The following is a 24,385-nucleotide window of genomic DNA, read 5'->3' as shown; positions in this document are numbered from 1 at the left end:
GGGCTAAGAGCTAGTAGCTGCGCTAAGCTAGCGGATTCCTAAAAACACACAAAGTGAATAATGTGTAAATAATTTAGATGTGGTTCAGCAGAGGGAGTGCTTTAGTTAAGGCACGTGAAGATTACACTGTGAAACAAATCGTTATCTAGGTAACTAGATCAATCTAACTGCGCAGATTAAACAGCTAACAGATACAGAAAAACACCGCTGTGCTCCGGAACAGGAAGTGATACAATACCGCAGTGAGAGCCAACCACCAGTAGAGGCTGTGAGATGATGTCATGGTCACATTTGCACTTGATTTCCTTCCTTTGTAAGATCATCGATGGCCTTGACACGAGGTTCCTAAAGGGTTAAACGTGTTCATAACAGGTTGGTCTTGATTTTGTACTTGAAGTCAAAGGATTTTTACACGTCTCCAGGCAGAACGGACGTCTCTGTTTGGCCAGGAGACCCACACTCAGGATGTCAAAGGAGGAGCCATGGACAGGAGCCAGCAGTGAGCGTGGTGTGCTGAGACGGTTTGATTAAGTAAAGTTAAGAGAAGACTCCTAGAAAGAAAGTGTGCGACTGGTTGAGTGAGACCTGCAGTGAAGGACTTCATTAGAGAGCAGAACATGTCATGTTTCTGATGGTCTCATAGGCAGAAGGACAGCTCACCCCATCAGGCTCCCTTCTTCTAAGGGTCAGAGCACTCTGGGGTCACCTGCCACTGTTCACCACACAAAGAACCAAAGTGTGTGTTCTTCTGTGTGGACACACACTGAACCGACAACTCTTCTCCCAGACTTGTGTCACTGAGCAGGTGGTGGGCTACAGAGACCTGGCAGCTTTGCCACGAGATAAAGCCATCCTGCAGGTGGAGAGACCTGACCTGATGACCTACCGACCTCACCTCAGTTTCTCACCACTTGACACACGGCGCAGAGAGGTAAATGCACTCACAGCTACAATCAGCTGCTTCGACACACTTCTCATCTGAACGGAGTTGCCGTTTGTGTCTTTGCAGCGATCGTTGTCTCCTCCAGCCACATCGCTGTCCATGTCTCCTGAGGTAAGAACTGACACAAACTCCATCAACCTCACCGCTCCTCAGTGCCACTTTCAGTCCAGCATCACCAAGTCACTGATTATATGGTGATGTTGCTCCATAACGCGAGACAAAAATCAGGAATTTAAAGGGCTGATTGTGTTGAACTATGACTAAAAACTGCTTCAGGGGCTTTGGAGTCGAGTTGTGACGGTGCTGGAGATTAGTTTTATTTTGATGTGCTGGAGATTAGTTTTATTTTAATGGTGCTGGAGATTAGTTTTATTGTGACGTGCTGGAGATTAGTTTATTTTGACGGTGCTGGAGATTAGTTTTATTTTGATGGTGCTGGAGATTAGTTTTATTGTGACGTGCTGGAGATTAGTTTTATTGTGACGGTGCTGGAGATTAGTTTTATTGTGAAGGTGCTGGAGATTAGTTTTATTGTGACGGTGCTGGAGATTAGTTTTATTGTGACGGTGCTGGAGATTAGTTTCATTGTGAAGGTGCTGGAGATTAGTTTCATTGTGAAGGTGCTGGAGATTAGTTTTATTGTGACGGTGCTGGAGATTAGTTTCATTGTGAAGGTGCTGGAGATTAGTTTCATTGTGAAGGTGCTGGAGATTAGTTTTATTGTGACGTGCTGTAGACTAGTTTTATTGTGACGTGCTGGAGATTAGTTTTATTGTGACGGTGCTGGAGATTAGTTTTATTGTGAAGGTGCTGGAGATTAGTTTTATTGTGACGGTGCTGGAGATTAGTTTTATTGTGACGGTGCTGGAGATTAGTTTCATTGTGAAGGTGCTGGAGATTAGTTTCATTGTGACGTGCTGGAGATTAGTTTTATTGTGACGTGCTGGAGATTAGTTTTATTGTGACGTGCTGGAGATTAGTTTTATTGTGACGGTGCTGGAGATTAGTTTTATTGTGACGGTGCTGGAGATTAGTTTCATTGTGACGTGCTGGAGATTAGTTTTATTGTGACGGTGCTGGAGATTAGTTTTATTGTGACGTGCTGGAGATTAGTTTTATTGTGACGGTGCTGGAGATTAGTTTTTTTGTGGAGATTAGTTTTATTGTGACCTGCTGGAGATTAGTTTTATTGTGACGGTGCTGGAGATTATTTTAATTGTGACGTGCTGGAGATTAGCTTTATTGTGACGGTGCTGGAGATTAGTTTTATTGTGACGTGCTGGAGATTAGTTTTATTGTGACGTGCTGGAGATTAGCTTTATTGTGACGGTGCTGGAGATTAGTTTTATTGTGACGTGCTGGAGATTAGTTTTATTGTGACGGTGCTGGAGATTAGTTTTATTGTGACGTGCTGGAGATTAGTTTTATTGTGACGTGCTGGAGATTAGTTTTATTGTGACGTGCTGGAGATTAGTTTTATTGTGGAGATCAGTTTTATTGTGAAGTGCTGGAGATTAGTTTTATTTTGACGGTGCTGGAGATTAGTTTTATTTTGACGGTGCTGGAGATTAGTTTTATTTTGACGGTGCTGGAGATTAGTTTTATTGTGACGGTGCTGGAGATTAGTTTTATTGTGACGGTGCTGGAGATTAGTTTCATTGGACGTGCTGGAGATTAGTTTTATTGTGACGGTGCTGGAGATTAGTTTTATTGTGATGGTGCTGGAGATTAGTTTCATTGTGACGTGCTGGAGATTAGTTTTATTGTGACGGTGCTGGAGATTAGTTTTATTGTGACGGTGCTGGAGATTAGTTTTATTGTGACGGTGCTGGAGATTAGTTTTATTGTGATGTGCTGGAGATTAGTTTTATTGTGGAGATTAGTTTTATTGTGACATGCTGGAGATTAGTTTTATTGTGACATGCTGGAGATTAGTTTTATTTTGACGGTGCTGGAGATTAGTTTAATCGTGACGGTGCTGGAGATTAGTTTCATTGGACGTGCTGGAGATTAGTTTTATTGTGACGTGCTGGAGATTAGTTTTATTGTGACGTGCTGGAGATTAGTTTTATTTTGACGGTGCTGGAGATTAGTTTTATTGTGACGGTGCTGGAGATTAGTTTTATTGTGACGTGCTGGAGATTAGTTTTTTTGTGACGTGCTGGAGATTAGTTTTATTGTGACGTGCTGGAGATTAGTTTTATTGTGACGGTGCTGGAGATTAGTTTTATTGTGACGGTGCTGGAGATTAGTTTTATTGTGACAGTGCTGGAGATTAGTTTCATTGTGACGTGCTGGAGATTAGCTTTATTGTGACGGTGCTGGAGATTAGTTTTATTGTGACGTGCTGGAGATTAGTTTTATTGTGACGGTGCTGGAGATTAGTTTTATTGTGACGGTGCTGGAGATTAGTTTTATTTTGACGGTGCTGGAGATTAGTTTTATTGTGACAGTGCTGGAGATTAGTTTTATTTTGACGGTGCTGGAGATTAGTTTTATTGTGACAGTGCTGGAGATTAGTTTCATCGTGACGTGCTGGAGATTAGTTTTATTGTGACGGTGCTGGAGATTAGTTTTATTGTGACGGTGCTGGAGATTAGTTTTATTGTGACGTGCTGGAGATTAGTTTTATTGTGACGGTGCTGGAGATTAGTTTTATTGTGGAGATTAGTTTTATTGTGATGTGCTGGAGATTAGTTTTATTGTGACGGTGCTGGAGATTAGTTTTATTGTGACGTGCTGGAGATTAGTTTTATTGTGACGTACTGGAGATTAGTTTTATTGTGACGTGCTGGAGATTAGTTTTATTGTGACGTGCTGGAGATTAGTTTTATTTTGACGGTGCTGGAGATTAGTTTTATTGTGACATGCTGGAGATTAGTTTTATTTTGACGGTGCTGGAGATTAGTTTAATCGTGACAGTGCTGGAGATTAGTTTCATTGGACGTGCTGGAGATTAGTTTTATTGTGACGTGCTGGAGATTAGTTTTATTGTGACGTGCTGGAGATTAGTTTTATTGTGACGTGCTGGAGATTAGTTTTATTTTGACGGTGCTGGAGATTAGTTTTATTGTGACTGTGCTGGAGATTAGTTTTATTGTGACTGTGCTGGAGATTAGTTTTATTGTGACGTGCTGGAGATTAGTTTTATTGTGACGTGCTGGAGATTAGTTTTATTGTGACGGTGCTGGAGATTAGTTTTATTGTGACGGTGCTGGAGATTAGTTTTATTGTGACGGTGCTGGAGATTAGTTTCATTGTGACGTGCTGGAGATTAGCTTTATTGTGACGGTGCTGGAGATTAGTTTTATTGTGACGTGCTGGAGATTAGTTTTATTGTGACGGTGCTGGAGATTAGTTTTATTGTGACGGTGCTGGAGATTAGTTTTATTGTGACGGTGCTGGAGATTAGTTTTATTGTGACGGTGCTGGAGATTAGTTTTATTGTGACGGTGCTGGAGATTAGTTTTATTTTGACGGTGCTGGAGATTAGTTTTATTGTGACAGTGCTGGAGATTAGTTTCATCGTGACGTGCTGGAGATTAGTTTTATCGTGACGGTGCTGGAGATTAGTTTTATTGTGACGGTGCTGGAGATTAGTTTTATTGTGACGTGCTGGAGATTAGTTTTATTGTGACGGTGCTGGAGATTAGTTTTATTGTGATGTGCTGGAGATTAGTTTTATTGTGACGGTGCTGGAGATTAGTTTTATTGTGACGTGCTGGAGATTAGTTTTATTGTGGAGATTAGTTTTATTGTGACGTGCTGGAGATTAGTTTTATTTTGACGGTGCTGGAGATTAGTTTAATCGTGACGGTGCTGGAGATTAGTTTCATTGGACGTGCTGGAGATTAGTTTTATTGTGACCTTGCTGGAGATTAGTTTTATTGTGACCTTGCTGGAGATTAGTTTTATTGTGACGTGCTGGAGATTAGTTTTATTTTGACGTGCTGGAGATTAGTTTTTTTGTGACGTGCTGGAGATTAGTTTTATTGTGACGGTGCTGGAGATTAGTTTTATTGTGACGTGCTGGAGATTAGTTTTATTGTGACGTGCTGGAGATTAGTTTTATTGTGACGGGCTGGAGATTAGTTTTATTGTGACGGGCTGGAGATTAGTTTTTTTGTGACGGGCTGGAGATTAGTTTTTTTGTGACGTGCTGGAGATTAGTTTTATTGTGACGTGCTGGAGATTAGTTTTATTGTGACGTGCTGGAGATTAGTTTTATTGTGACGTGCTGGAGATTAGTTTTATTGTGACGTGCTGGAGATTAGTTTTATTTTGACGGTGCTGGAGATTAGTTTTATTGTGACGGTGCTGGAGATTAGTTTCATCGTGACGTGCTGGAGGTTAGTTTTATCGTGACGATGCTGGAGATTAGTTTTATTGTGACGGGCTGGAGATTAGTTTTATTGTGACGGGCTGGAGATTAGTTTTATTGTGACGGGCTGGAGATTAGTTTTATTGTGACGGTGCTGGAGATTAGTTTCATCGTGACGTGCTGGAGATTAGTTTTATCGTGACGATGCTGGAGATTAGTTTTATTGTGACGTGCTGGAGATTAGTTTTATTGTGACGGGCTGGAGATTAGTTTTATTGTGACGGTGCTGGAGATTAGTTTTATTGTGACGTGCTGGAGATTAGTTTTATTGTGGAGATTAGTTTTATTGTGACGTGCTGGAGATTAGTTTTATTGTGACGTGCTGGAGATTAGTTTTATTGTGACGTGCTGGAGATTAGTTTTATTTTGACGGTGCTGGAGATTAGTTTTATTGTGACGGTGCTGGAGATTAGTTTCATCGTGACGTGCTGGAGATTAGTTTCATCGTGACGTGCTGGAGATTAGTTTCATCGTGACGTGCTGGAGATTAGTTTTATCGTGACGTGCTGGAGATTAGTTTTATTGTGATGGTGCAGGAGATTAGTTTTATTGTGACGTGCTGGAGATTAGTTTTATTGTGACGGTGCTGGAGATTAGTTTTATTGTGATGGTGCAGGAGATTAGTTTTATTGTGGAGATTAGTTTTATTGTGACGGTGCTGGAGATTAGTTTTATTGTGACGGTGCTGGAGATTAGTTTTATTGTGACGATGCTGGAGATTAGTTTTATTGTGACGTGCTGGAGATTAGTTTTATTGTGGAGATTAGTTTTATTGTGACGGTGCTGGAGATTAGTTTTATTGTGATGGTGCAGGAGATTAGTTTTATTGTGACGTGCTGGAGATTAGTTTTATTGTGGAGATTAGTTTTATTGTGACGGTGCTGGAGATTAGTTTTATTGTGATGGTGCAGGAGATTAGTTTTATTGTGACGTGCTGGAGATTAGTTTTATTGTGGAGATTAGTTTTATTGTGATGGTGCAGGAGATTAGTTTTATTGTGACGTGCTGGAGATTAGTTTTATTGTGACGGTGCTGGAGATTAGTTTTATTGTGACGGTGCTGGAGATTAGTTTTATTGTGGAGATTAGTTTTATTGTGACGGTGCTGGAGATTAGTTTTATTGTGACGGTGCTGGAGATTAGTTTTATTGTGACGGTGCTGGAGATTAGTTTTATTGTGACGTGCTGGAGATTAGTTTTATTGTGGAGATTAGTTTTATTGTGACGTGCTGGAGATTAGTTTTATTGTGACGTGCTGGAGATTAGTTTTATTTTGACGGTGCTGGAGATCAATCAACTCAATCAATCAACTTTTTTCTTATATAGCGCCAAATCACAACAAACAGTTGCCCCAAGGCGCTCTATATTGTAAGGCAAGGCCATACAATAATTATGAAAAACCCCAACGGTCAAAACGACCCCCTATGAGCAAGCACTTGGCCACAGTGGGAAGGAAAAACTCCCTTTTAACAGGAAGAAACCTCCAGCAGAACCAGGCTCAGGGAGGGGCAGTCTTCTGCTGAGACTGGTTGGGGCTGAGGGAAAAAAACAGGAAAAAGACATGCTGTGAAGGGGGGCAGAGATCGATCACTAATGATTAAATGCAGAGTGATGCATACGGAGCAAAAAGAGAAAGAAACAGTGCATCATGGGAACCCCCCCACAATCTACGTCTAAAGCAGCATAACCAAGGGATGGTCCAGGGTCACCCGATCCAGCCCTAACCATAAGCCTTAGTGAAAAGGAAAGTTTTAAACCTAATCTTAAAAGTAGAGAGGGTTTAGTTTAGATTAGTTTAATCGTGACGTGCTGGAGATTAGTTTCATTGGACGTGCTGGAGATTAGTTTTATTGTGACGTGCTGGAGATTAGTTTTATTGTGACGTGCTGGAGATTAGTTTTTTTGTGACGTGCTGGAGATTAGTTTTATTGTGACAGTGCTGGAGATTAGTTTTTTTGTGACGTGCTGGAGATTAGTTTTATTGTGACGTGCTGGAGATTAGTTTTATTGTGACTGTGCTGGAGATTAGTTTCATTGTGACGTGCTGGAGATTAGTTTTATTGTGACGGTGCTGGAGATTAGTTTTATTGTGACGGTGCTGGGGATTAGTTTTATTGTGACGTGCTGGAGATTAGTTTTATTGTGACGTGCTGGAGATCAGTTTTATTGTGACGTGCTGGAGATTAGTTTTATTGTGACGTGCTGGAGATTAGTTTTATTGTGACGGTGCTGGAGATTAGTTTTATTGTGACGTGATGGAGATTAGTTTTATTGTGATGGTGCTGGAGATTAGTTTTATTGTGACGTGATGGAGATTAGTTTTATTGTAGAGATTAGTTTTATTGTGACGTGCTGGAGATTAGTTTTATTTTGATGGTGCTGGAGATTAGTTTCATTGTGACGTGCTGGAGATTAGTTTTATTGTGACGGTGCTGGAGATTAGTTTTATTTTGACGTGCTGGAGATTAGTTTTTTTGTGATGTGCTGGAGATTAGTTTTATTGTGACGGTGCTGGAGATTAGTTTTATTGTGACGGGCTGGAGATTAGTTTTTTTGTGATGTGCTGGAGATTAGTTTTATTGTGACGTGCTGGAGATTAGTTTTATTGTGACGGTGCTGGAGATTAGTTTTTTTGTGACGGTGCTGGAGATTAGTTTTATTGTGACGTGATTGAGATTAGTTTTATTGTAGAGATTAGTTTTATTGTGACGGTGCTGGAGATTAGTTTTATTGTGACGTGCTGGAGATTAGTTTTATTTTGATGGTGCTGGAGATTAGTTTCATTGTGACGTGCTGGAGATTAGTTTTATTGTGACGTGCTGGAGATTAGTTTTTTTGTGACGTGCTGGAGATTAGTTTTATTGTGACGGTGCTGGAGATTAGTTTTATTGTGACGGTGCTGGAGATTAGTTTTTTTGTGACGTGCTGGAGATTAGTTTTATTGTGACGGTGCTGGAGATTAGTTTTATTGTGAGGTGCTGGAGATTAGTTTTTTTGTGACGTGCTGGAGATTAGTTTTATTGTGACGGTGCTGGAGATTAGTTTTATTGTGACGGTGCTGGAGATTAGTTTTATTGTGACGTGCTGGAGATTAGTTTTATTGTGACGTGCTGGAGATTAGTTTTATTGTGACGGTGCTGGAGATTAGTTTTATTGTGATGTGCTGGAGATTAGTTTTATTTTGACGGTGCTGGAGATTAGTTTTATTGTGACGGTGCTGGAGATTAGTTTCATTGTGACGTGCTGGAGATTAGTTTTATTGTGACGTGCTGGAGATTAGTTTTATTGTGACGGTGCTGGAGATTAGTTTTATTGTGACGGTGCTGGAGATTAGTTTTATTGTGACGGTGCTGGAGATTAGTTTTATTGTGACGTGCTGGAGATTAGTGTTTTTGTGACGTGCTGGAGATTAGTTTTATTGTGACGGTGCTGGAGATTAGTTTTATTGTGACGTGCTGGAGATTAGTTTTATTGTGACGGTGCTGGAGATTAGTTTTATTGTGACGTGCTGGAGATTAGTTTTATTGTGATGGTGCTGGAGATTAGTTTTATTGTGGAGATTAGTTTTATTGTGACGTGCTGGAGATTAGTTTTATTGTGACGGTGCTGGAGATTAGTTTTATTGTGACGGTGCTGGAGATTAGTTTTATTGTGACGGTGCTGGAGATTAGTTTTATTGTGACGGTGCTGGAGATTAGTTTTATTGTGACGTGCTGGAGATTAGTTTTATTGTGACGTGCTGGAGATTAGTTTTTTGTGATGTGCTGGAGATTAGTTTTATTGTGATGTTGCTGGAGATTAGTTTTATTGTGATGTGCTGGAGATTAGTTTTATTGTGACGTGCTGGAGATTAGTTTTATTGTGACGTGCTGGAGATTAGTTTTATTGTGACGGTGCTGGAGATTAGTTTTATTGTGACTGTGCTGGAGATTAGTTTTATTTTGATGGTGCTGGAGATTAGTTTCATTGTGACGTGCTGGAGATTAGTTTTATTTTGATGGTGATGGAGATTAGTTTCATTGTGACGTGCTGGAGATTAGTTTTATTGTGACGGTGCTGGAGATTAGTTTTATTTTGACGTGCTGGAGATTAGTTTTTTTGTGATGTGCTGGAGATTAGTTTTATTGTGACGGTGCTGGAGATTAGTTTTATTGTGACGGGCTGGAGATTAGTTTTTTTGTGATGTGCTGGAGATTAGTTTTATTGTGACGTGCTGGAGATTAGTTTTATTGTGACGGTGCTGGAGATTAGTTTTATTGTGACGGTGCTGGAGATTAGTTTTATTGTGACGGTGCTGGAGATTAGTTTTATTGTGACGGTGCTGGAGATTAGTTTTATTGTGACGTGATTGAGATTAATTTTATTGTAGAGATTAGTTTTATTGTGACGGTGCTGGAGATTAGTTTTATTGTGACGTGCTGGAGATTAGTTTTATTTTGATGGTGCTGGAGATTAGTTTCATTGTGACGTGCTGGAGATTAGTTTTATTGTGACGTGCTGGAGATTAGTTTTTTTGTGACGTGCTGGAGATTAGTTTTATTGTGACGGTGCTGGAGATTAGTTTTATTGCGACGTGCTGGAGATTAGTTTTTTTGTGACGTGCTGGAGATTAGTTTTATTGTGACGGTGCTGGAGATTAGTTTTATTGTGACGTGCTGGAGATTAGTTTTTTTGTGACGTGCTGGAGATTAGTTTTATTGTGACGGTGCTGGAGATTAGTTTTATTGTGACGGTGCTGGAGATTAGTTTTATTGTGACGTGCTGGAGATTAGTTTTATTGTGACGTGCTGGAGATTAGTTTTATTGTGACGGTGCTGGAGATTAGTTTTATTGTGATGTGCTGGAGATTAGTTTTATTTTGACGGTGCTGGAGATTAGTTTTATTGTGACGGTGCTGGAGATTAGTTTCATTGTGACGTGCTGGAGATTAGTTTTATTGTGACGTGCTGGAGATTAGTTTTATTGTGACGGTGCTGGAGATTAGTTTTATTGTGACGGTGCTGGAGATTAGTTTTATTGTGATGTGCTGGAGATTAGTTTTATTGTGACGGTGCTGGATATTAGTTTTATTGTGATGTGCTGGAGATTAGTGTTTTTGTGACGTGCTGGAGATTAGTTTTATTGTGACGGTGCTGGAGATTAGTTTTATTGTGACGGTGCTGGAGATTAGTTTTATTGTGACGTGCTGGAGATTAGTTTTATTGTGACGTGCTGGAGATTAGTTTTATTTTGACGGTGCTGGAGATTAGTTTTATTGTGATGGTGCTGGAGATTAGTTTTATTGTGGAGATTAGTTTTATTGTGACGTGCTGGAGATTAGTTTTATTGTGACGGTGCTGGAGATTAGTTTTATTGTGACGGTGCTGGAGATTAGTTTTATTGTGACGGTGCTGGAGATTAGTTTTATTGTGACGTGCTGGAGATTAGTTTTTTGTGATGTGCTGGAGATTAGTTTTATTGTGACGGTGCTGGAGATTAGTTTTATTGTGACGGTGCTGGAGATTAGTTTTATTGTGACGGTGCTGGAGATTAGTTTTATTGTGGAGATTAGTTTTATTGTGATGTGCTGGAGATTAGTTTTATTGTGACGTGCTGGAGATTAGTTTCATTGTGACGTGCTGGAGATTAGTTTTATTTTGACGGTGCTGGAGATTAGTTTCATTGTGACGTGCTGGAGATTAGCTTTATTGTGACTGTGCTGGAGATTAGTTTTATTGTGACGTGCTGGAGATTAGTTTTATTGTGATGTGCTGGAGATTAGTTTTATTGTGACGGTGCTGGAGATTAGTTTTATTGTGACGTGCTGGAGATTAGTTTTTTGTGACGTGCTGGAGATTAGTTTTATTGTGACGGTGCTGGAGATTAGTTTTATTGTGACGGTGCTGGAGATTAGTTTTATTGTGACGTGCTGGAGATTAGTTTTATTGTGACGTGCTGGAGATTAGTTTTATTTTGACGGTGCTGGAGATTAGTTTTATTGTGACGGTGCTGGAGATTAGTTTTATTGTGATGTGCTGGAGATTAGTTTTATTTTGACGGTGCTGGAGATTAGTTTTATTTTGACGGTGCTGGAGATTAGTTTTATTGTGACGGTGCTGGAGATTAGTTTCATTGTGACGTGCTGGAGATTAGTTTTATTGTGACGGTGCTGGAGATTAGTTTTATTGTGACGGTGCTGGAGATTAGTTTTATTGTGATTTGCTGGAGATTAGTTTTATTGTGACGCTGCTGGATATTAGTTTTATTGTGACGTGCTGGAGATTAGTGTTTTTGTGACGTGCTGGAGATTAGTTTTATTGTGACGGTGCTGGAGATTAGTTTTATTGTGACGGTGCTGGAGATTAGTTTTATTGTGACGTGCTGGAGATTAGTTTTATTGTGACGGTGCTGGAGATTAGTTTTATTGTGACGTGCTGGAGATTAGTTTTATTTTGACGGTGCTGGAGATTAGTTTTATTGTGATGGTGCTGGAGATTAGTTTTATTGTGGAGATTAGTTTTATTGTGACGTGCTGGAGATTAGTTTTATTGTGACGGTGCTGGAGATTAGTTTTATTGTGACGGTGCTGGAGATTAGTTTTATTGTGACGTGCTGGAGATTAGTTTTATTGTGACGTGCTGGAGATTAGTTTTTTGTGATGTGCTGGAGATTAGTTTTATTGTGACGGTGCTGGAGATTAGTTTTATTGTGACGGTGCTGGAGATTAGTTTTATTGTGACGGTGCTGGAGATTAGTTTTATTGTGGAGATTAGTTTTATTGTGATGTGCTGGAGATTAGTTTTATTGTGACGTGCTGGAGATTAGTTTCATTGTGACGTGCTGGAGATTAGTTTTATTTTGACGGTGCTGGAGATTAGTTTCATTGTGACGTGCTGGAGATTAGCTTTATTGTGACTGTGCTGGAGATTAGTTTTATTGTGACGTGCTGGAGATTAGTTTTATTGTGACGTGCTGGAGATTAGTTTTATTGTGACGTGCTGGAGATTAGTTTTATTGTGACGTGCTGGAGATTAGTTTTTTGTGACGGTGCTGGAGATTAGTTTTATTGTGACGGTGCTGGAGATTAGTTTTATTGTGACGGTGCTGGAGATTAGTTTTATTTTGACGGTGCTGGAGATTAGTTTTATTTTGACGGTGCTGGAGATTAGTTTTATTGTGACGTGCTGGAGATTAGTTTTATTCTGGAGATTAGTTTTATTGTGACGTGCTGGAGATTAGTTTTATTGTGACGGTGCTGGAGATTAGTTTTATTGTGACGTGCTGGAGATTAGTTTTATTTTGACGTGCTGGAGATTAGTTTTATTGTAAACGATGCTGGAGATTAGTTTTATTGTGACGTGCTGGAGATTAGTTTTTTGTGACGTGCTGGAGATTAGTTTTATTGTGCCGGTGCTGGAGATTAGTTTTATTGTGGAGATTAGTTTTATTGTGACGTGCTGGAGATTAGTTTTATTTTGACGGTGCTGGAGATTAGTTTCATTGTGACGTGCTGGAGATTAGCTTTATTGTGACGGTGCTGGAGATTAGTTTTATTGTGACGTGCTGGAGATTAGTTTTATTGTGACGGTGCTGGAGATTAGTTTTATTGTGACGTGCTGGAGATTAGTTTTATTGTGACGTGCTGGAGATTAGTTTTATTGTGACGGTGCTGGAGATTAGTTTTATTGTGACGGTGCTGGAGATTGGTTTTATTGTGACGGTGCTGGAGATTAGTTTTATTGTGGAGATTAGTTTTATTGTGACGTGCTGGAGATTAGTTTTATTTTGACGGTGCTGGAGATTAGTTTTATTGTGACGTGCTGGAGATTAGTTTTATTGTGACGTGCTGGAGATTAGTTTTATTGTGACGGTGCTGGACATTAGTTTTATTGTGACGGTGCTGGAGATTAGTTTTATTGTGACGTGCTGGAGATTAGTTTTATTGTAAAGGTGCTGGAGATTAGTTTTATTGTAATGGTGCTGGAGATTAGTTTTATTCTGGAGATTAGTTTTATTGTGATGTGCTGGAGATTAGTTTTATTGTGACGGTGCTGGAGATTAGTTTTATTGTGACGTTGCTGGAGATTAGTTTTATTGTGACGGTGCTGGAGATTAGTTTCATTGTGACGGTGCTGGAGATTAGTTTTATTGTGACGTGCTGGAGATTAGTTTTATTGTGACGTGCTGGAGATTAGTTTTATTGTGACGGTGCTGGAGATTAGTTTTATTGTGACGGTGCTGGAGATTAGTTTTATTGTGACGTGCTGGAGATTAGTTTTATTGTGACGTGCTGGAGATTAGTTTTATTTTGACGGTGCTGGACATTAGTTTTATTGTGACGGTGCTGGAGATTAGTTTTATTGTGACGTGCTGGAGATTAGTTTTATTGTAAAGGTGCTGGAGATTAGTTTTATTGTAATGGTGCTGGAGATTAGTTTTATTCTGGAGATTAGTTTTATTGTGATGTGCTGGAGATTAGTTTTATTGTGACGGTGCTGGAGATTAGTTTTATTGTGACGTGCTGGAGATTAGTTTTATTGTGACGGTGCTGGAGATTAGTTTTATTGTGGAGATTAGTTTTATTGTGACGTGCTGGTCGTTTTGACCATTGGGGTTTTTCCGTAATTATTGTATGGCCTTGCCTTACAATATAAAGCGCCTTGGGGCAACTGTTTGTTGTGATTTGGCGCTATATAAATAAAATTGATTGATTGATTGATTCCATCATCTACATTCCTTAATATAATCAGAAGATTCAGAGAATCTGGAGAACTTTCTACATGTAAGCTGCAAGGCTGACACCAACATTGAATGCCCGTGACCTTCGATCCCTCAGGCAGCACTGCATTAAAAACCAACATCATTGTGTAAAGGATCTTACCACGTGGGCTGAGGAACACTTCAGAAAACCATTGTCAGTTAACAAAGTTCGTCGCTACATCTACAAGTGCAAGTTAAAACTCTACCATGCAAAGTGAAAGCCAAACATCAACAACATCCAGAAACGCCACCGCCTTCTCTGGACCCGAGCTCATTTGAAATGGACAGACGCAAAGTGGAAAAGTGTCCTGTGGTCTGATGAGTCCACATTTCAAATTGTTTTTGGAAATCATGGACATCGTGTCCTCCAGACAAAAGAGGAGAAAGACCATCCAGATTGTTAATCAAATCAAATCAATTTTATTTATATAGCGCCAAATCACAACAAACAGTTGCCCCAAGGCGCTCCACACTGCAAGGCAAAGCCATACAATAATCACGGAAAAACCCCAACGGTCAGAACGACCCCCTGTGAGCAAGCATTTAGCGACAGTGGGAAGGAAAAACTCCTTTTTAACAGGAAGAAACCTCCAGCAGAACCAGGCTCAGGGAGGGGGCAGTCTTCTGCTGGGACTGGTTGAGGCTGAGGGGAGAGAATCAGGAAAAATACATGCTGTGGAAGAGAGCAGAGATCAATCACTAATGATTAAATGCAGAGTGGTGCATACAGAGCAAAAAGAGAAAGAAACACTCAGTGCATCATGGGAACCCCCCAGCAGTCTAAGTCTATAGCAGCATAACTAAGGGATGGTTCAGGGTCACCTGATCCAGCCCTAACTATAAGCTTTAGCAAAAAGGAAAGTTTTAAGCCTAATCTTAAAAGTAGAGAGGGTGTCTGTCTCCCTGATCCGAATTGTGAGCTGGTTCCAGAGGAAAGGAGCCTGAAAGCTGAAGGCTCTGCCTCCCATTCTACTCTTACAAACCCTAGGAACTACAAGTAAGCCTGCAGTCTGACAGCAAAGCGCCCTATTGGGGTGATATGGTACTAAGAGGTCCCTAAGATAAGATGGGACCTGATTATTCAAAACCTTATAAGTAAGAAGAATAATTTTAAATTCTATTCTAGAATTAACAGGAAGCCAATGAAGAGAGGCCAATATGGGTGAAATATGCTCTCTCCTTCTAGTCCCCGTCAGTACTCTAGCTGCAGCATTTTGAATTAACTGAAGGCTTTTCAGGGAACTTTTAGGACAACCTGATAATAATGAATTACAATAGTCCAGCCTAGAAGAAATAAATGCATGAATTAGTTTTTCAGTATCACTCTGAGACAAGACCTTTCTAATTTTAGAGATATTGCGCAAATGCAAAAAAGCAGTCCTACATATTTGCTTAATATGCACATTGAAGGACATATCCTGATCAAAAATGACTGCAAGATTTCTCACAGTATTACTAGAGGTCAGGGTAATGCCATCCAGAGTAAGGATCTGGTTAGACACCATGTTTCTAAGATTTGTGGGGCCAAGTACAATAACTTCAGTTTTATCTGAATTTAAAAGCAGGAAATTAGAGGTCATCCATGTCTGTATGTCTGTAAGACATTCCTGCAGTTTAACTAATTGGTGTGTGTCCTCTGACTTCATGGATAGATAAAGCTGGGTATCGTCTGCATAACAATGAAAATTTAAGCAATGCCTTCTAATAATACTGCCTACGGGAAGCATGTATAAAGTGAATAAAATTGGTCCTAGCACAGAACCTTGTGGAACTCCATAATTAACCTTAGTCTGTGAAGAAGATTCCCCATTTACATGAACAAATTGTAATCTATTAGATAAATATGATTCAAACCACCGCAGCGCAGTGCCTTTAATACCTATGGCATGCTCTAATCTCTGTAATAAAATTTTATGGTCAACAGTATGAAAAGCAGCACTGAGGTCTAACAGAACAAGCACAGAGATGAGTCCACTGTCCGAGGCCATAAGAAGATCATTTGTAACCTTCACTAATGCTGTTTCTGTACTATGATGAATTCTAAAACCTGACTGAAACTCTTCAAATAGACCATTCCTCTGCAGATGATCAGTTAGCTGTTTTACAACTACCCTTTCAAGAATTTTTGAGAGAAAAGGAAGGTTGGAGATTGGCCTATAATTAGCTAAGATAGCTGGGTCAAGTGATGGCTTTTTAAGTAATGGTTTAATTACTGCCACCTTAAAAGCCTGTGGTACATAGCCAACTAACAAAGATAGATTGATCATATTTAAGATCGAAGCATTAAATAATGGTAGGGCTTCCTTGAGCAGGCTGGTAGGAATGGGGTCTAATAAACATGTTGATGGTTTGGATGAAGTAACTAATGAAAATAACTCAGAACAATCGGAGAGAAAGAGTCTAACCAAATACCGGCATCACTGAAAGCAGCCAAAGATAACGATACGTCTTTGGGATGGTTATGAGTAATTTTGTTCTGTAATAGTTAAAATTTTGTTAGCAAAGAAAGTCATGAAGTCATTACTAGTTAAAGTTAAAGGAATACTCGGCTCAATAGAGCTCTGACTCTTTGTCAGCCTGGCTACAGTGCTGAAAAGAAACCTGGGGTTGTTCTTATTTTCTTCAATTAGTGATGAGTAGAAAGATGTCCTAGCTTTACGGATAAGCACAGAGATGAGTCCACTGTCTGAGGCCATAAGAAGATCATTTGTAACCTTCACTAATGCTGTTTCTGTACTATGATGAATTCTGAAACCTGACTGAAACTCTTCAAATAGACCATTCCTCTGCAGATGATCATTTAGCTGTTTTACAACTAACCTATCAAGAATTATTTTTGAGAGAAAAGGAAGGTTGGAGATTGGCCTATAATTAGCTAAGAGAGCTGGGTCAAGTGATGGCTTTTTAAGTAATGGTTTAATTACTGCCACCTTAAAAGCCTGTGTACATAGCCAACTAATAAAGATAGATTGATCATATTTAAGATCGAAACATTAATTAAAGGTAGGGCTTCCTTGAGCAGCCTGGTAGGAATGGGGTCTAATAGACATGTTGATTGTTTGGAGGAAGTAACTAATGAAAATAACTCAGACAGAACAATCGGAGAGAAAGAGTCTCGCCAAATACCAGCTTTACTGAAGGCAGCCGAACATAAAGATATGTCTTTGGGATGGTTATGAATAATTTTTTCTCTAATAGTTAAAATTTTATTTGCAAGGAAAGTCATGAAGTCAATACTAGTTAAAGTTAAAGGAATACTCGGCTCAATAGAGCTCTGACTCTTTGTCAGCCTGGCTACAGTGCTGAAAAGAAACCTGGAGTTGTTCTTATTTTCTTCAATTAGTGATGAATAGTAAGATGTCCTAGCTTTACAGAGGGCTTTTTTATAGAGCAACAGACTCTTTTTCCAGGCTAAATGAAGATCTTCTAAATTAGTGAGACTCCATTTCCTCTCCAGCTTATGGGTTATCTGCTTTAAGCTGTGAGTTTGTGGGTTATACCACGGAGTCAAGCATTTCTGATTTAAGGCTCTTTTTTTCAGAGGAGCTACAGCATCCAAAGTTGTGCTCAATGAGGATGTAAAGCTATTGACGAGATAATCTATCACACTCACAGAGTTTAGGTAGCTACTCTGCACTGTGTTGGTATATGGCATTGAAGAACATAACAAAGAAGGAATCATATCCTTAAACCTAGTTACAGCGTTTTCCGAAAGACTTCTACTGTAATGAAACTTATTCCCCACTGCTGGGTAGTCCATTAAAGTAAATGTAAATGTTATTAAGAAATGATCAGACAACAGGGGGTTTTCAGGGAATACTGTTAAGTCTTTAATTTCTATGCCATATGTCAGAACAGGATCTAAAGTGTGGTTAAAGTGGTGGGTGGACTCTGCATTTTGAGCGAAGCCAACTGAATCTAATAATAGATTAAATGCAGTGTTGAGGCTGTCATTCTCAGCATCTATGTGGATGTTAAAAACACCCACTATAATTATCTTATCTAAGCTAAGCACTGTGCTTCGAGCATTCTGACAGTTAGTGTGACTCGGGGGTATTGACTCATTTATCCATCCATCCTTCTGCCTCTACTGGTGGTTGGCTCTCACTGCGGTATTGTATCACTTCCTGTTCCGGAGCACAGCGATGTTTTTCTGTATCTGTTAGCTGTTTAATGTGCGCAGTTAGATTGATCTAGTTATCTAGATTACGATTTGTTTCCCAGTGTAATCTTTACGTGCCTTAACTAAAGCACTCCTTCTGCTGAACCACCTCTAAATTATTTACACATTATTCACTTTGCGTGTTTTTAGGAATCCGCTAGCTTAGCGTAGCTACTAGCTCTTAGCCGATTTAGCATGGCGGCTTCTCCTGTCTCTCCTGCACTTTTCTGCTCTGGGTGTGAAATGTTTAGTTATTCCTCGGCCTCCTTTAGCAGTATAAGTGTAGCTTATTCGTAGCTTTGGAGGCCAGGCTGGGCGAATTGGAGACTCGGCTCCGCACCGTGGAAAATTCTACAGCTAGCCAGGCCCCTGTAGTCGGTGCGGACCAAGGTAGCTTAGCCGCCGTTAGTTACCCCCTGGCAGATCCCGAGCAGCCGGGAAAGCAGGCTGACTGGGTGACTGTGAGGAGGAAGCGTAGCCCTAAACAGAAGCCCTGTGTACACCGCCAACCCGTTCACATCTCTAACCGTTTTTCCCCACTCGACGACACACCCGCCGAGGATCAAACTCTGGTTATTGGCGACTCTGTTTTGCGAAATGTGAAGTTAGCGACACCAGCAACCATAGTCAATTGTCTTCCGGGGGCCAGAGCAGGCGACATTGAAGGAAATTTGAAACTGCTGGCTAAGGCTAAGCGTAAATTTGGTAAGATTGTAATTCACGTCGGCAGTAATGACACTCGGTTACGCCAATCGGAGGTCACTAAAATTAACATTAAATCGGTGTGTAACTTTGCAAAAACATTGTCGGACTATGTAGTTTTCTCTGGGCCTCTCCCCAATCAGACCGGGAGTGACATGTTTAGCCGCATGTTCTCCTTGAATTGCTGGCTGTCTGAGTGGTGTCCAGAAAATGAGGTGGGCTTCATAGATAATTGGCAAAGCTTCTGGGGAAAACCTGGTCTTGTTAGGAGAGACGGCATCCATCCCACTTTGGATGGATTTCTTTTCTAGAAATCTGGCCAATTTTCTTAAATCCTCCAAACCGTGACTATCCAGGGTTGGGACCAGGAAGCAGAGTTGTAGTCTTACACACCTCTCTGCAGCTTCTCTCCCCCTGCCATCCCCTCATTACCTCATCCCCGTAGAGACGGTGCCTGCTCCCAGACTACCAATAACCAGCAAAAATCTATTTAAGCATAAAAATTCAAAAAGAAAAAATAATATAGCACCTTCAACTGCACCACAGACTAAAACAGTTAAATGTGGTCTATTAAACATTAGGTCTCTCTCTTCTAAGTCCCTGTTGGTAAATGATATAATAATTGATCAACATATTGATTTATTCTGCCTTACAGAAACCTGGTTACAGCAGGATGAATATGTTAGTTTAAATGAGTCAACACCCCGAGTCACACTAACTGTCAGAATGCTCGTAGCACGGGCCGGGGCGGAGGATTAGCAGCAATCTTCCATTCCAGCTTATTAATTAATCAAAAACCCAGACAGAGCTTTAATTCATTTGAAAGCTTGACTCTTAGTCTTGTCCATCCAAATTGGAAGTCCCAAAAACCAGTTTTATTTGTTATTATCTATCGTCCACCTGGTCGTTACTGTGAGTTTCTCTGTGAATTTTCAGACCTTTTGTCTGACTTAGTGCTTAGCTCAGATAAGATAATTATAGTGGGCGATTTTAACATCCACACAGATGCTGAGAATGACAGCCTCAACACTGCATTTAATCTATTATTAGACTCTATTGGCTTTGCTCAAAAAGTAAATGAGTCCACCCACCACTTTAATCATATCTTAGATCTTGTTCTGACTTATGGTATGGAAATAGAAGACTTAACAGTATTCCCTGAAAACTCCCTTCCGTCTGATCATTTCTTAATAACATTTACATTTACTCTGATGGACTACCCAGCAGTGGGGAATAAGTTTCATTACACTAGAAGTCTTTCAGAAAGCGCTGTAACTAGGTTTAAGGATATGATTCCTTCTTTATGTTCTCTAATGCCATATACCAACACAGTGCAGAGTAGCTACCTAAACTCTGTAAGTGAGATAGAGTATCTCGTCAATAGTTTTACATCCTCATTGAAGACAACTTTGGATGCTGTAGCTCCTCTAAAAAAGAGAGCTTTAAATCAGAAGTGCCTGACTCCGTGGTATAACTCACAAATTCGTAGCTTAAAGCAGATAACCCGTAAGTTGGAGAGGAAATGGCGTCTCACTAATTTAGAAGATCTTCACTTAGCCTGGAAAAAGAGTCTGTTGCTCTATAAAAAAGCCCTCCGTAAAGCTAGGACATCTTTCTACTCATCACTAATTGAAGAAAATAAGAACAACCCCAGGTTTCTTTTCAGCACTGTAGCCAGGCTGACAAAGAGTCAGAGCTCTATTGAGCTGAGTATTCCATTAACTTTAACTAGTAATGACTTCATGACTTTCTTTGCTAACAAAATTTTAACTATTAGAGAAAAAATTACTCATAACCATCCCAAAGACGTATCGTTATCTTTGGCTGCTTTCAGTGATGCCGGTATTTGGTTAGACTCTTTCTCTCCGATTGTTCTGTCTGAGTTATTTTCATTAGTTACTTCATCCAAACCATCAACATGTTTATTAGACCCCATTCCTACCAGGCTGCTCAAGGTAGCCCTACCATTATTTAATGCTTCGATCTTAAATATGATCAATCTATCTTTGTTAGTTGGCTATGTACCACAGGCTTTTAAGGTGGCAGTAATTAAACCATTACTTAAAAAGCCACCACTTGACCCAGCTATCTTAGCTAATTATAGGCCAATCTCCAACCTTCCTTTTCTCTCAAAAATTCTTGAAAGGGTAGTTGTAAAACAGCTAACTGATCATCTGCAGAGGAATGGTCTATTTGAAGAGTTTCAGTCAGGTTTTAGAATTCATCATAGTACAGAAACAGCATTAGTGAAGGTTACAAATGATCTTCTTATGGCCTCGGACAGTGGACTCATCTCTGTGCTTGTTCTGTTAGACCTCAGTGCTGCTTTTGATACTGTTGATCATAAAATGTTATTACAGAGATTAGAGCATGTCATAGGTATTAAAGGCACTGCGCTGCGGTGGTTTGAATCATATTTGTCTAATAGATTACAATTTGTTCATGTAAATGGGGAATCTTCTTCACAGACTAAAGTTAATTATGGAGTTCCACAAGGTTCTGTGCTAGGACCAATTTTATTCACTTTATACATGCTTCCCTTAGGCAGTATTATTAATTCAATTCAATTGTTTTTTTATATAGCGCCAAATCACAACAAACAGTTGCCCCAAGGCGCTTTATATTGTAAGGCAAGGCCATACAATAATGATGTAAAACCCCAACGGTCAAAACGACCCCCTGTGAGCAAGCACTTGGCTACAGTGGGAAGGAAAAACTCCCTTTTAACAGGAAGAAACCTCCAGCAGAACCAGGCTCAGGGAGGGGCAGTCTTCTGCTGGGACTGGTTGGGGCTGAGGGAGAGAACCAGGAAAAAGACATGCTGTGGAGGGGAGCAGAGATCGATCACTAATGATTAAATGCAGAGTGGTGCATACAGAGCAAAAAGAGAAAGAAACAGTGCATCATGGGAACCCCCCAGCAGTCTACGTCTATAGCAGCATAACTAAGGGATGGTTCAGGGTCACCTGATCCAGCCCTAACTATAAGCTTTAGCAAAAAGGAAAGTTTTAAGCCTAATCTTAAAAGTAGAGAGGGTGTCTGTCTCCCTGATCTGAATTGGGAGCTGGTTCCACAGGAGAGGAGCCTGAAAGCTGAAGGCTCTGCCTCCCATTCTACTCTTACAAACCCTAGGAACTGCAAGTAAGCCTGCAGTCTGAGAGCGAAGCGCTCTATTGGGGTGATATGGTACTACGAGGTCCCTAAGATAAGATGAGACCTGATTATTCAAAACCTTATAAGTAAGAAGAAGAATTTTAAATTCTATTCTAGAATTAACAGGAAGCCAATGAAGAGAGGCCAATATGGGTGAGATATGCTCTCTCCTTCTAGTCCCCGTCAGCACTCTAGCTGCAGCATTTTGAATTAACTGAAGGCTTTTTAGGGAACTTTTAGGACAACCTGATAATAATGAATTACAATAGTCCAGCCTAGAGGAAATAAATGCATGAATTAGTTTTTCAGCATCACTCTGAGACAAGACCTTTCTGATTTTAGAGATATTGCGTAAATGCAAAAAAGCAGTCCTACATATTTGTTTAATATGCGCTTTGAATGACATATCCTGATCAAAAATGACTCCAAGATTTCTCACAGTATTACTAGAGGTCAGGGTAATGCCATCCACAGTAAGGATCTGGTTAGACACCATGTTTCTAAGATTTGTGGGGCCAAGTACAATAACTTCAGTTTTTATTAGCATTTATTTCCTCTAGGCTGGACTATTGTAATTCATTATTATCAGGTTGTCCTAAACGTTCCCTAAAAAGCCTTCAGTTAATTCAAAATGCTGCAGCTAGAGTACTGACGGGGACTAGAAGGAGAGAGCATATCTCACCCATATTGGCCTCTCTTCATTGGCTTCCTGTTAATTCTAGAATAGAATTTAAAATTCTTCTTCTTACTTATAAGGTTTTGAATAATCAGGTCCCATCTTATCTTAGGGACCTCATAGTACCTTATCACCCCAATAGAGTGCTTCGCTCTCAGACTGCAGGCTTACTTGTAGTTCCTAGGGTTTGTAAGAGTAGAATGGGAGGCAGAGCCTTCAGCTTTCAGGCTCCTCTCCTGTGGAACCAGCTCCCAATTCAGATCAGGGAGACAGACACCCTCTCTACTTTTAAGATTAGGCTTAAAACTTTCCTTTTTGCTAAAGCTTATAGTTAGGGCTGGATCAGGTGACCCTGAACCATCCCTTAGTTATGCTGCTATAGACGTAGACTGCTGGGGGGTTCCCATGATGCACTGTTTCTTTCTCTTTTTGCTCTGTATGCACCACTCTGCATTTAATCATTAGTGATCGATCTCTGCTCCCCTCCACAGCATGTCTTTTTCCTGGTTCTCTCCCTCAGCCCCAACCAGTCCCAGCAGAAGACTGCCCCTCCCTGAGCCTGGTTCTGCTGGAGGTTTCTTCCTGTTAAAAGGGAGTTTTTCCTTCCCACTGTAGCCAAGTGCTTGCTCACAGGGGGTCGTTTTGACCGTTGGGGTTTTACATAATTATTGTATGGCCTTGCCTTGCGGTGTGGAGCGCCTTGGGGCAGCTGTTTGTTGTGATTTGGCGCTATATAAAAAAATTGATTGATTGATTGATTGATCCATCCATCCATCCATCCATTTTCTTCCGCTTTATCCGGAGTCGGGTTGCAGGGGCAGCAGCTCAAGCAAAGCCGCCCAGACCTCCCGATCCACAGACACCTCCCCCAGCTCCTCCTGGGGAACCCCAAGGCGCTCCCAAGCCAGCCGAGAGATGTAGTCCCTCCAGCGTGTCCTGGGTCTTCCCCGGGGCCTCCTCCCAATGGGACGTGCCCGGAACACCTCTCCAGCGAGGCATCCAGGGGGCATCCGGAAAAGATGCCCAAGCCACCTCAACTGACTCCTTTCGACGTGGAGGAGCAGCTTCTCGACTCTGAGCTCCTCCCGAGTGTTGACTCATTTAAACTAACATAATCATCCTGCTGTAACCAGGTTTCTGTAAGGCAGAATAAATCAATATGTTGATCAATTATTATATAATTTACTAACAGGGACTTAGAAGAGAGAGACCTAATGTTTAATAGACCACATTTAACTGTTTTAGTCTGTGGTGCAGTTGAAGGTGCTATATTATTTTTTCTTTTTGAATTTTTATGCTTAAATAGATTTTTGCTGGTTATAGGTGTTCTGGGAGCAGGCACCATCTCTACGGGGATGGGGTATTGGGGGGATGGCAGGGGGAGAGAAGCTGCAGAGAGGTGTGTAAGACTACAACTCTGCTTCCTGGTCCCAACCCTGGATAGTCACGATTTGGAGGGTTTAATAAAATTGGCCAGATTTCTAGAAATGAGAGCTGCTCCATCCAAAGTGGGATGGATGCCATCTCTCCTAACAAGACCAGGTTTTCCCCAGAAGCTTTGCCAATTATCTATGAAGCCCACCTCATTTTTTGGACACCACTCAGACAGCCAGCAATTCAAGGAGAACAT

General features: G+C 40.5%; 1 protein-coding gene across 1 annotated transcript in view; it reads left to right on the top strand.

Moving 5' to 3' along the window:
* Positions 1-24,385, top strand: part of LOC117529151 (dematin-like) — a 162,934-nt gene that overhangs the window by 67,900 nt on the left and 70,649 nt on the right. Inside the window, exons 4-5 of the mRNA XM_034191849.1 lie at positions 788-931; positions 1,010-1,054. Coding sequence (XP_034047740.1) covers positions 788-931; positions 1,010-1,054 — 189 coding nt within the window. The remainder of the gene's footprint in view (positions 1-787; positions 932-1,009; positions 1,055-24,385) is intronic.

The sequence above is a fragment of the Thalassophryne amazonica genome, chromosome 17 (genome assembly GCF_902500255.1).
Source record: "Thalassophryne amazonica chromosome 17, fThaAma1.1, whole genome shotgun sequence".
Classification (NCBI taxonomy): domain Eukaryota; kingdom Metazoa; phylum Chordata; class Actinopteri; order Batrachoidiformes; family Batrachoididae; genus Thalassophryne; species Thalassophryne amazonica.
Note: the sequence above shows the minus strand (reverse complement) of the source record. Positions and strands in the feature narration are given on the sequence as shown.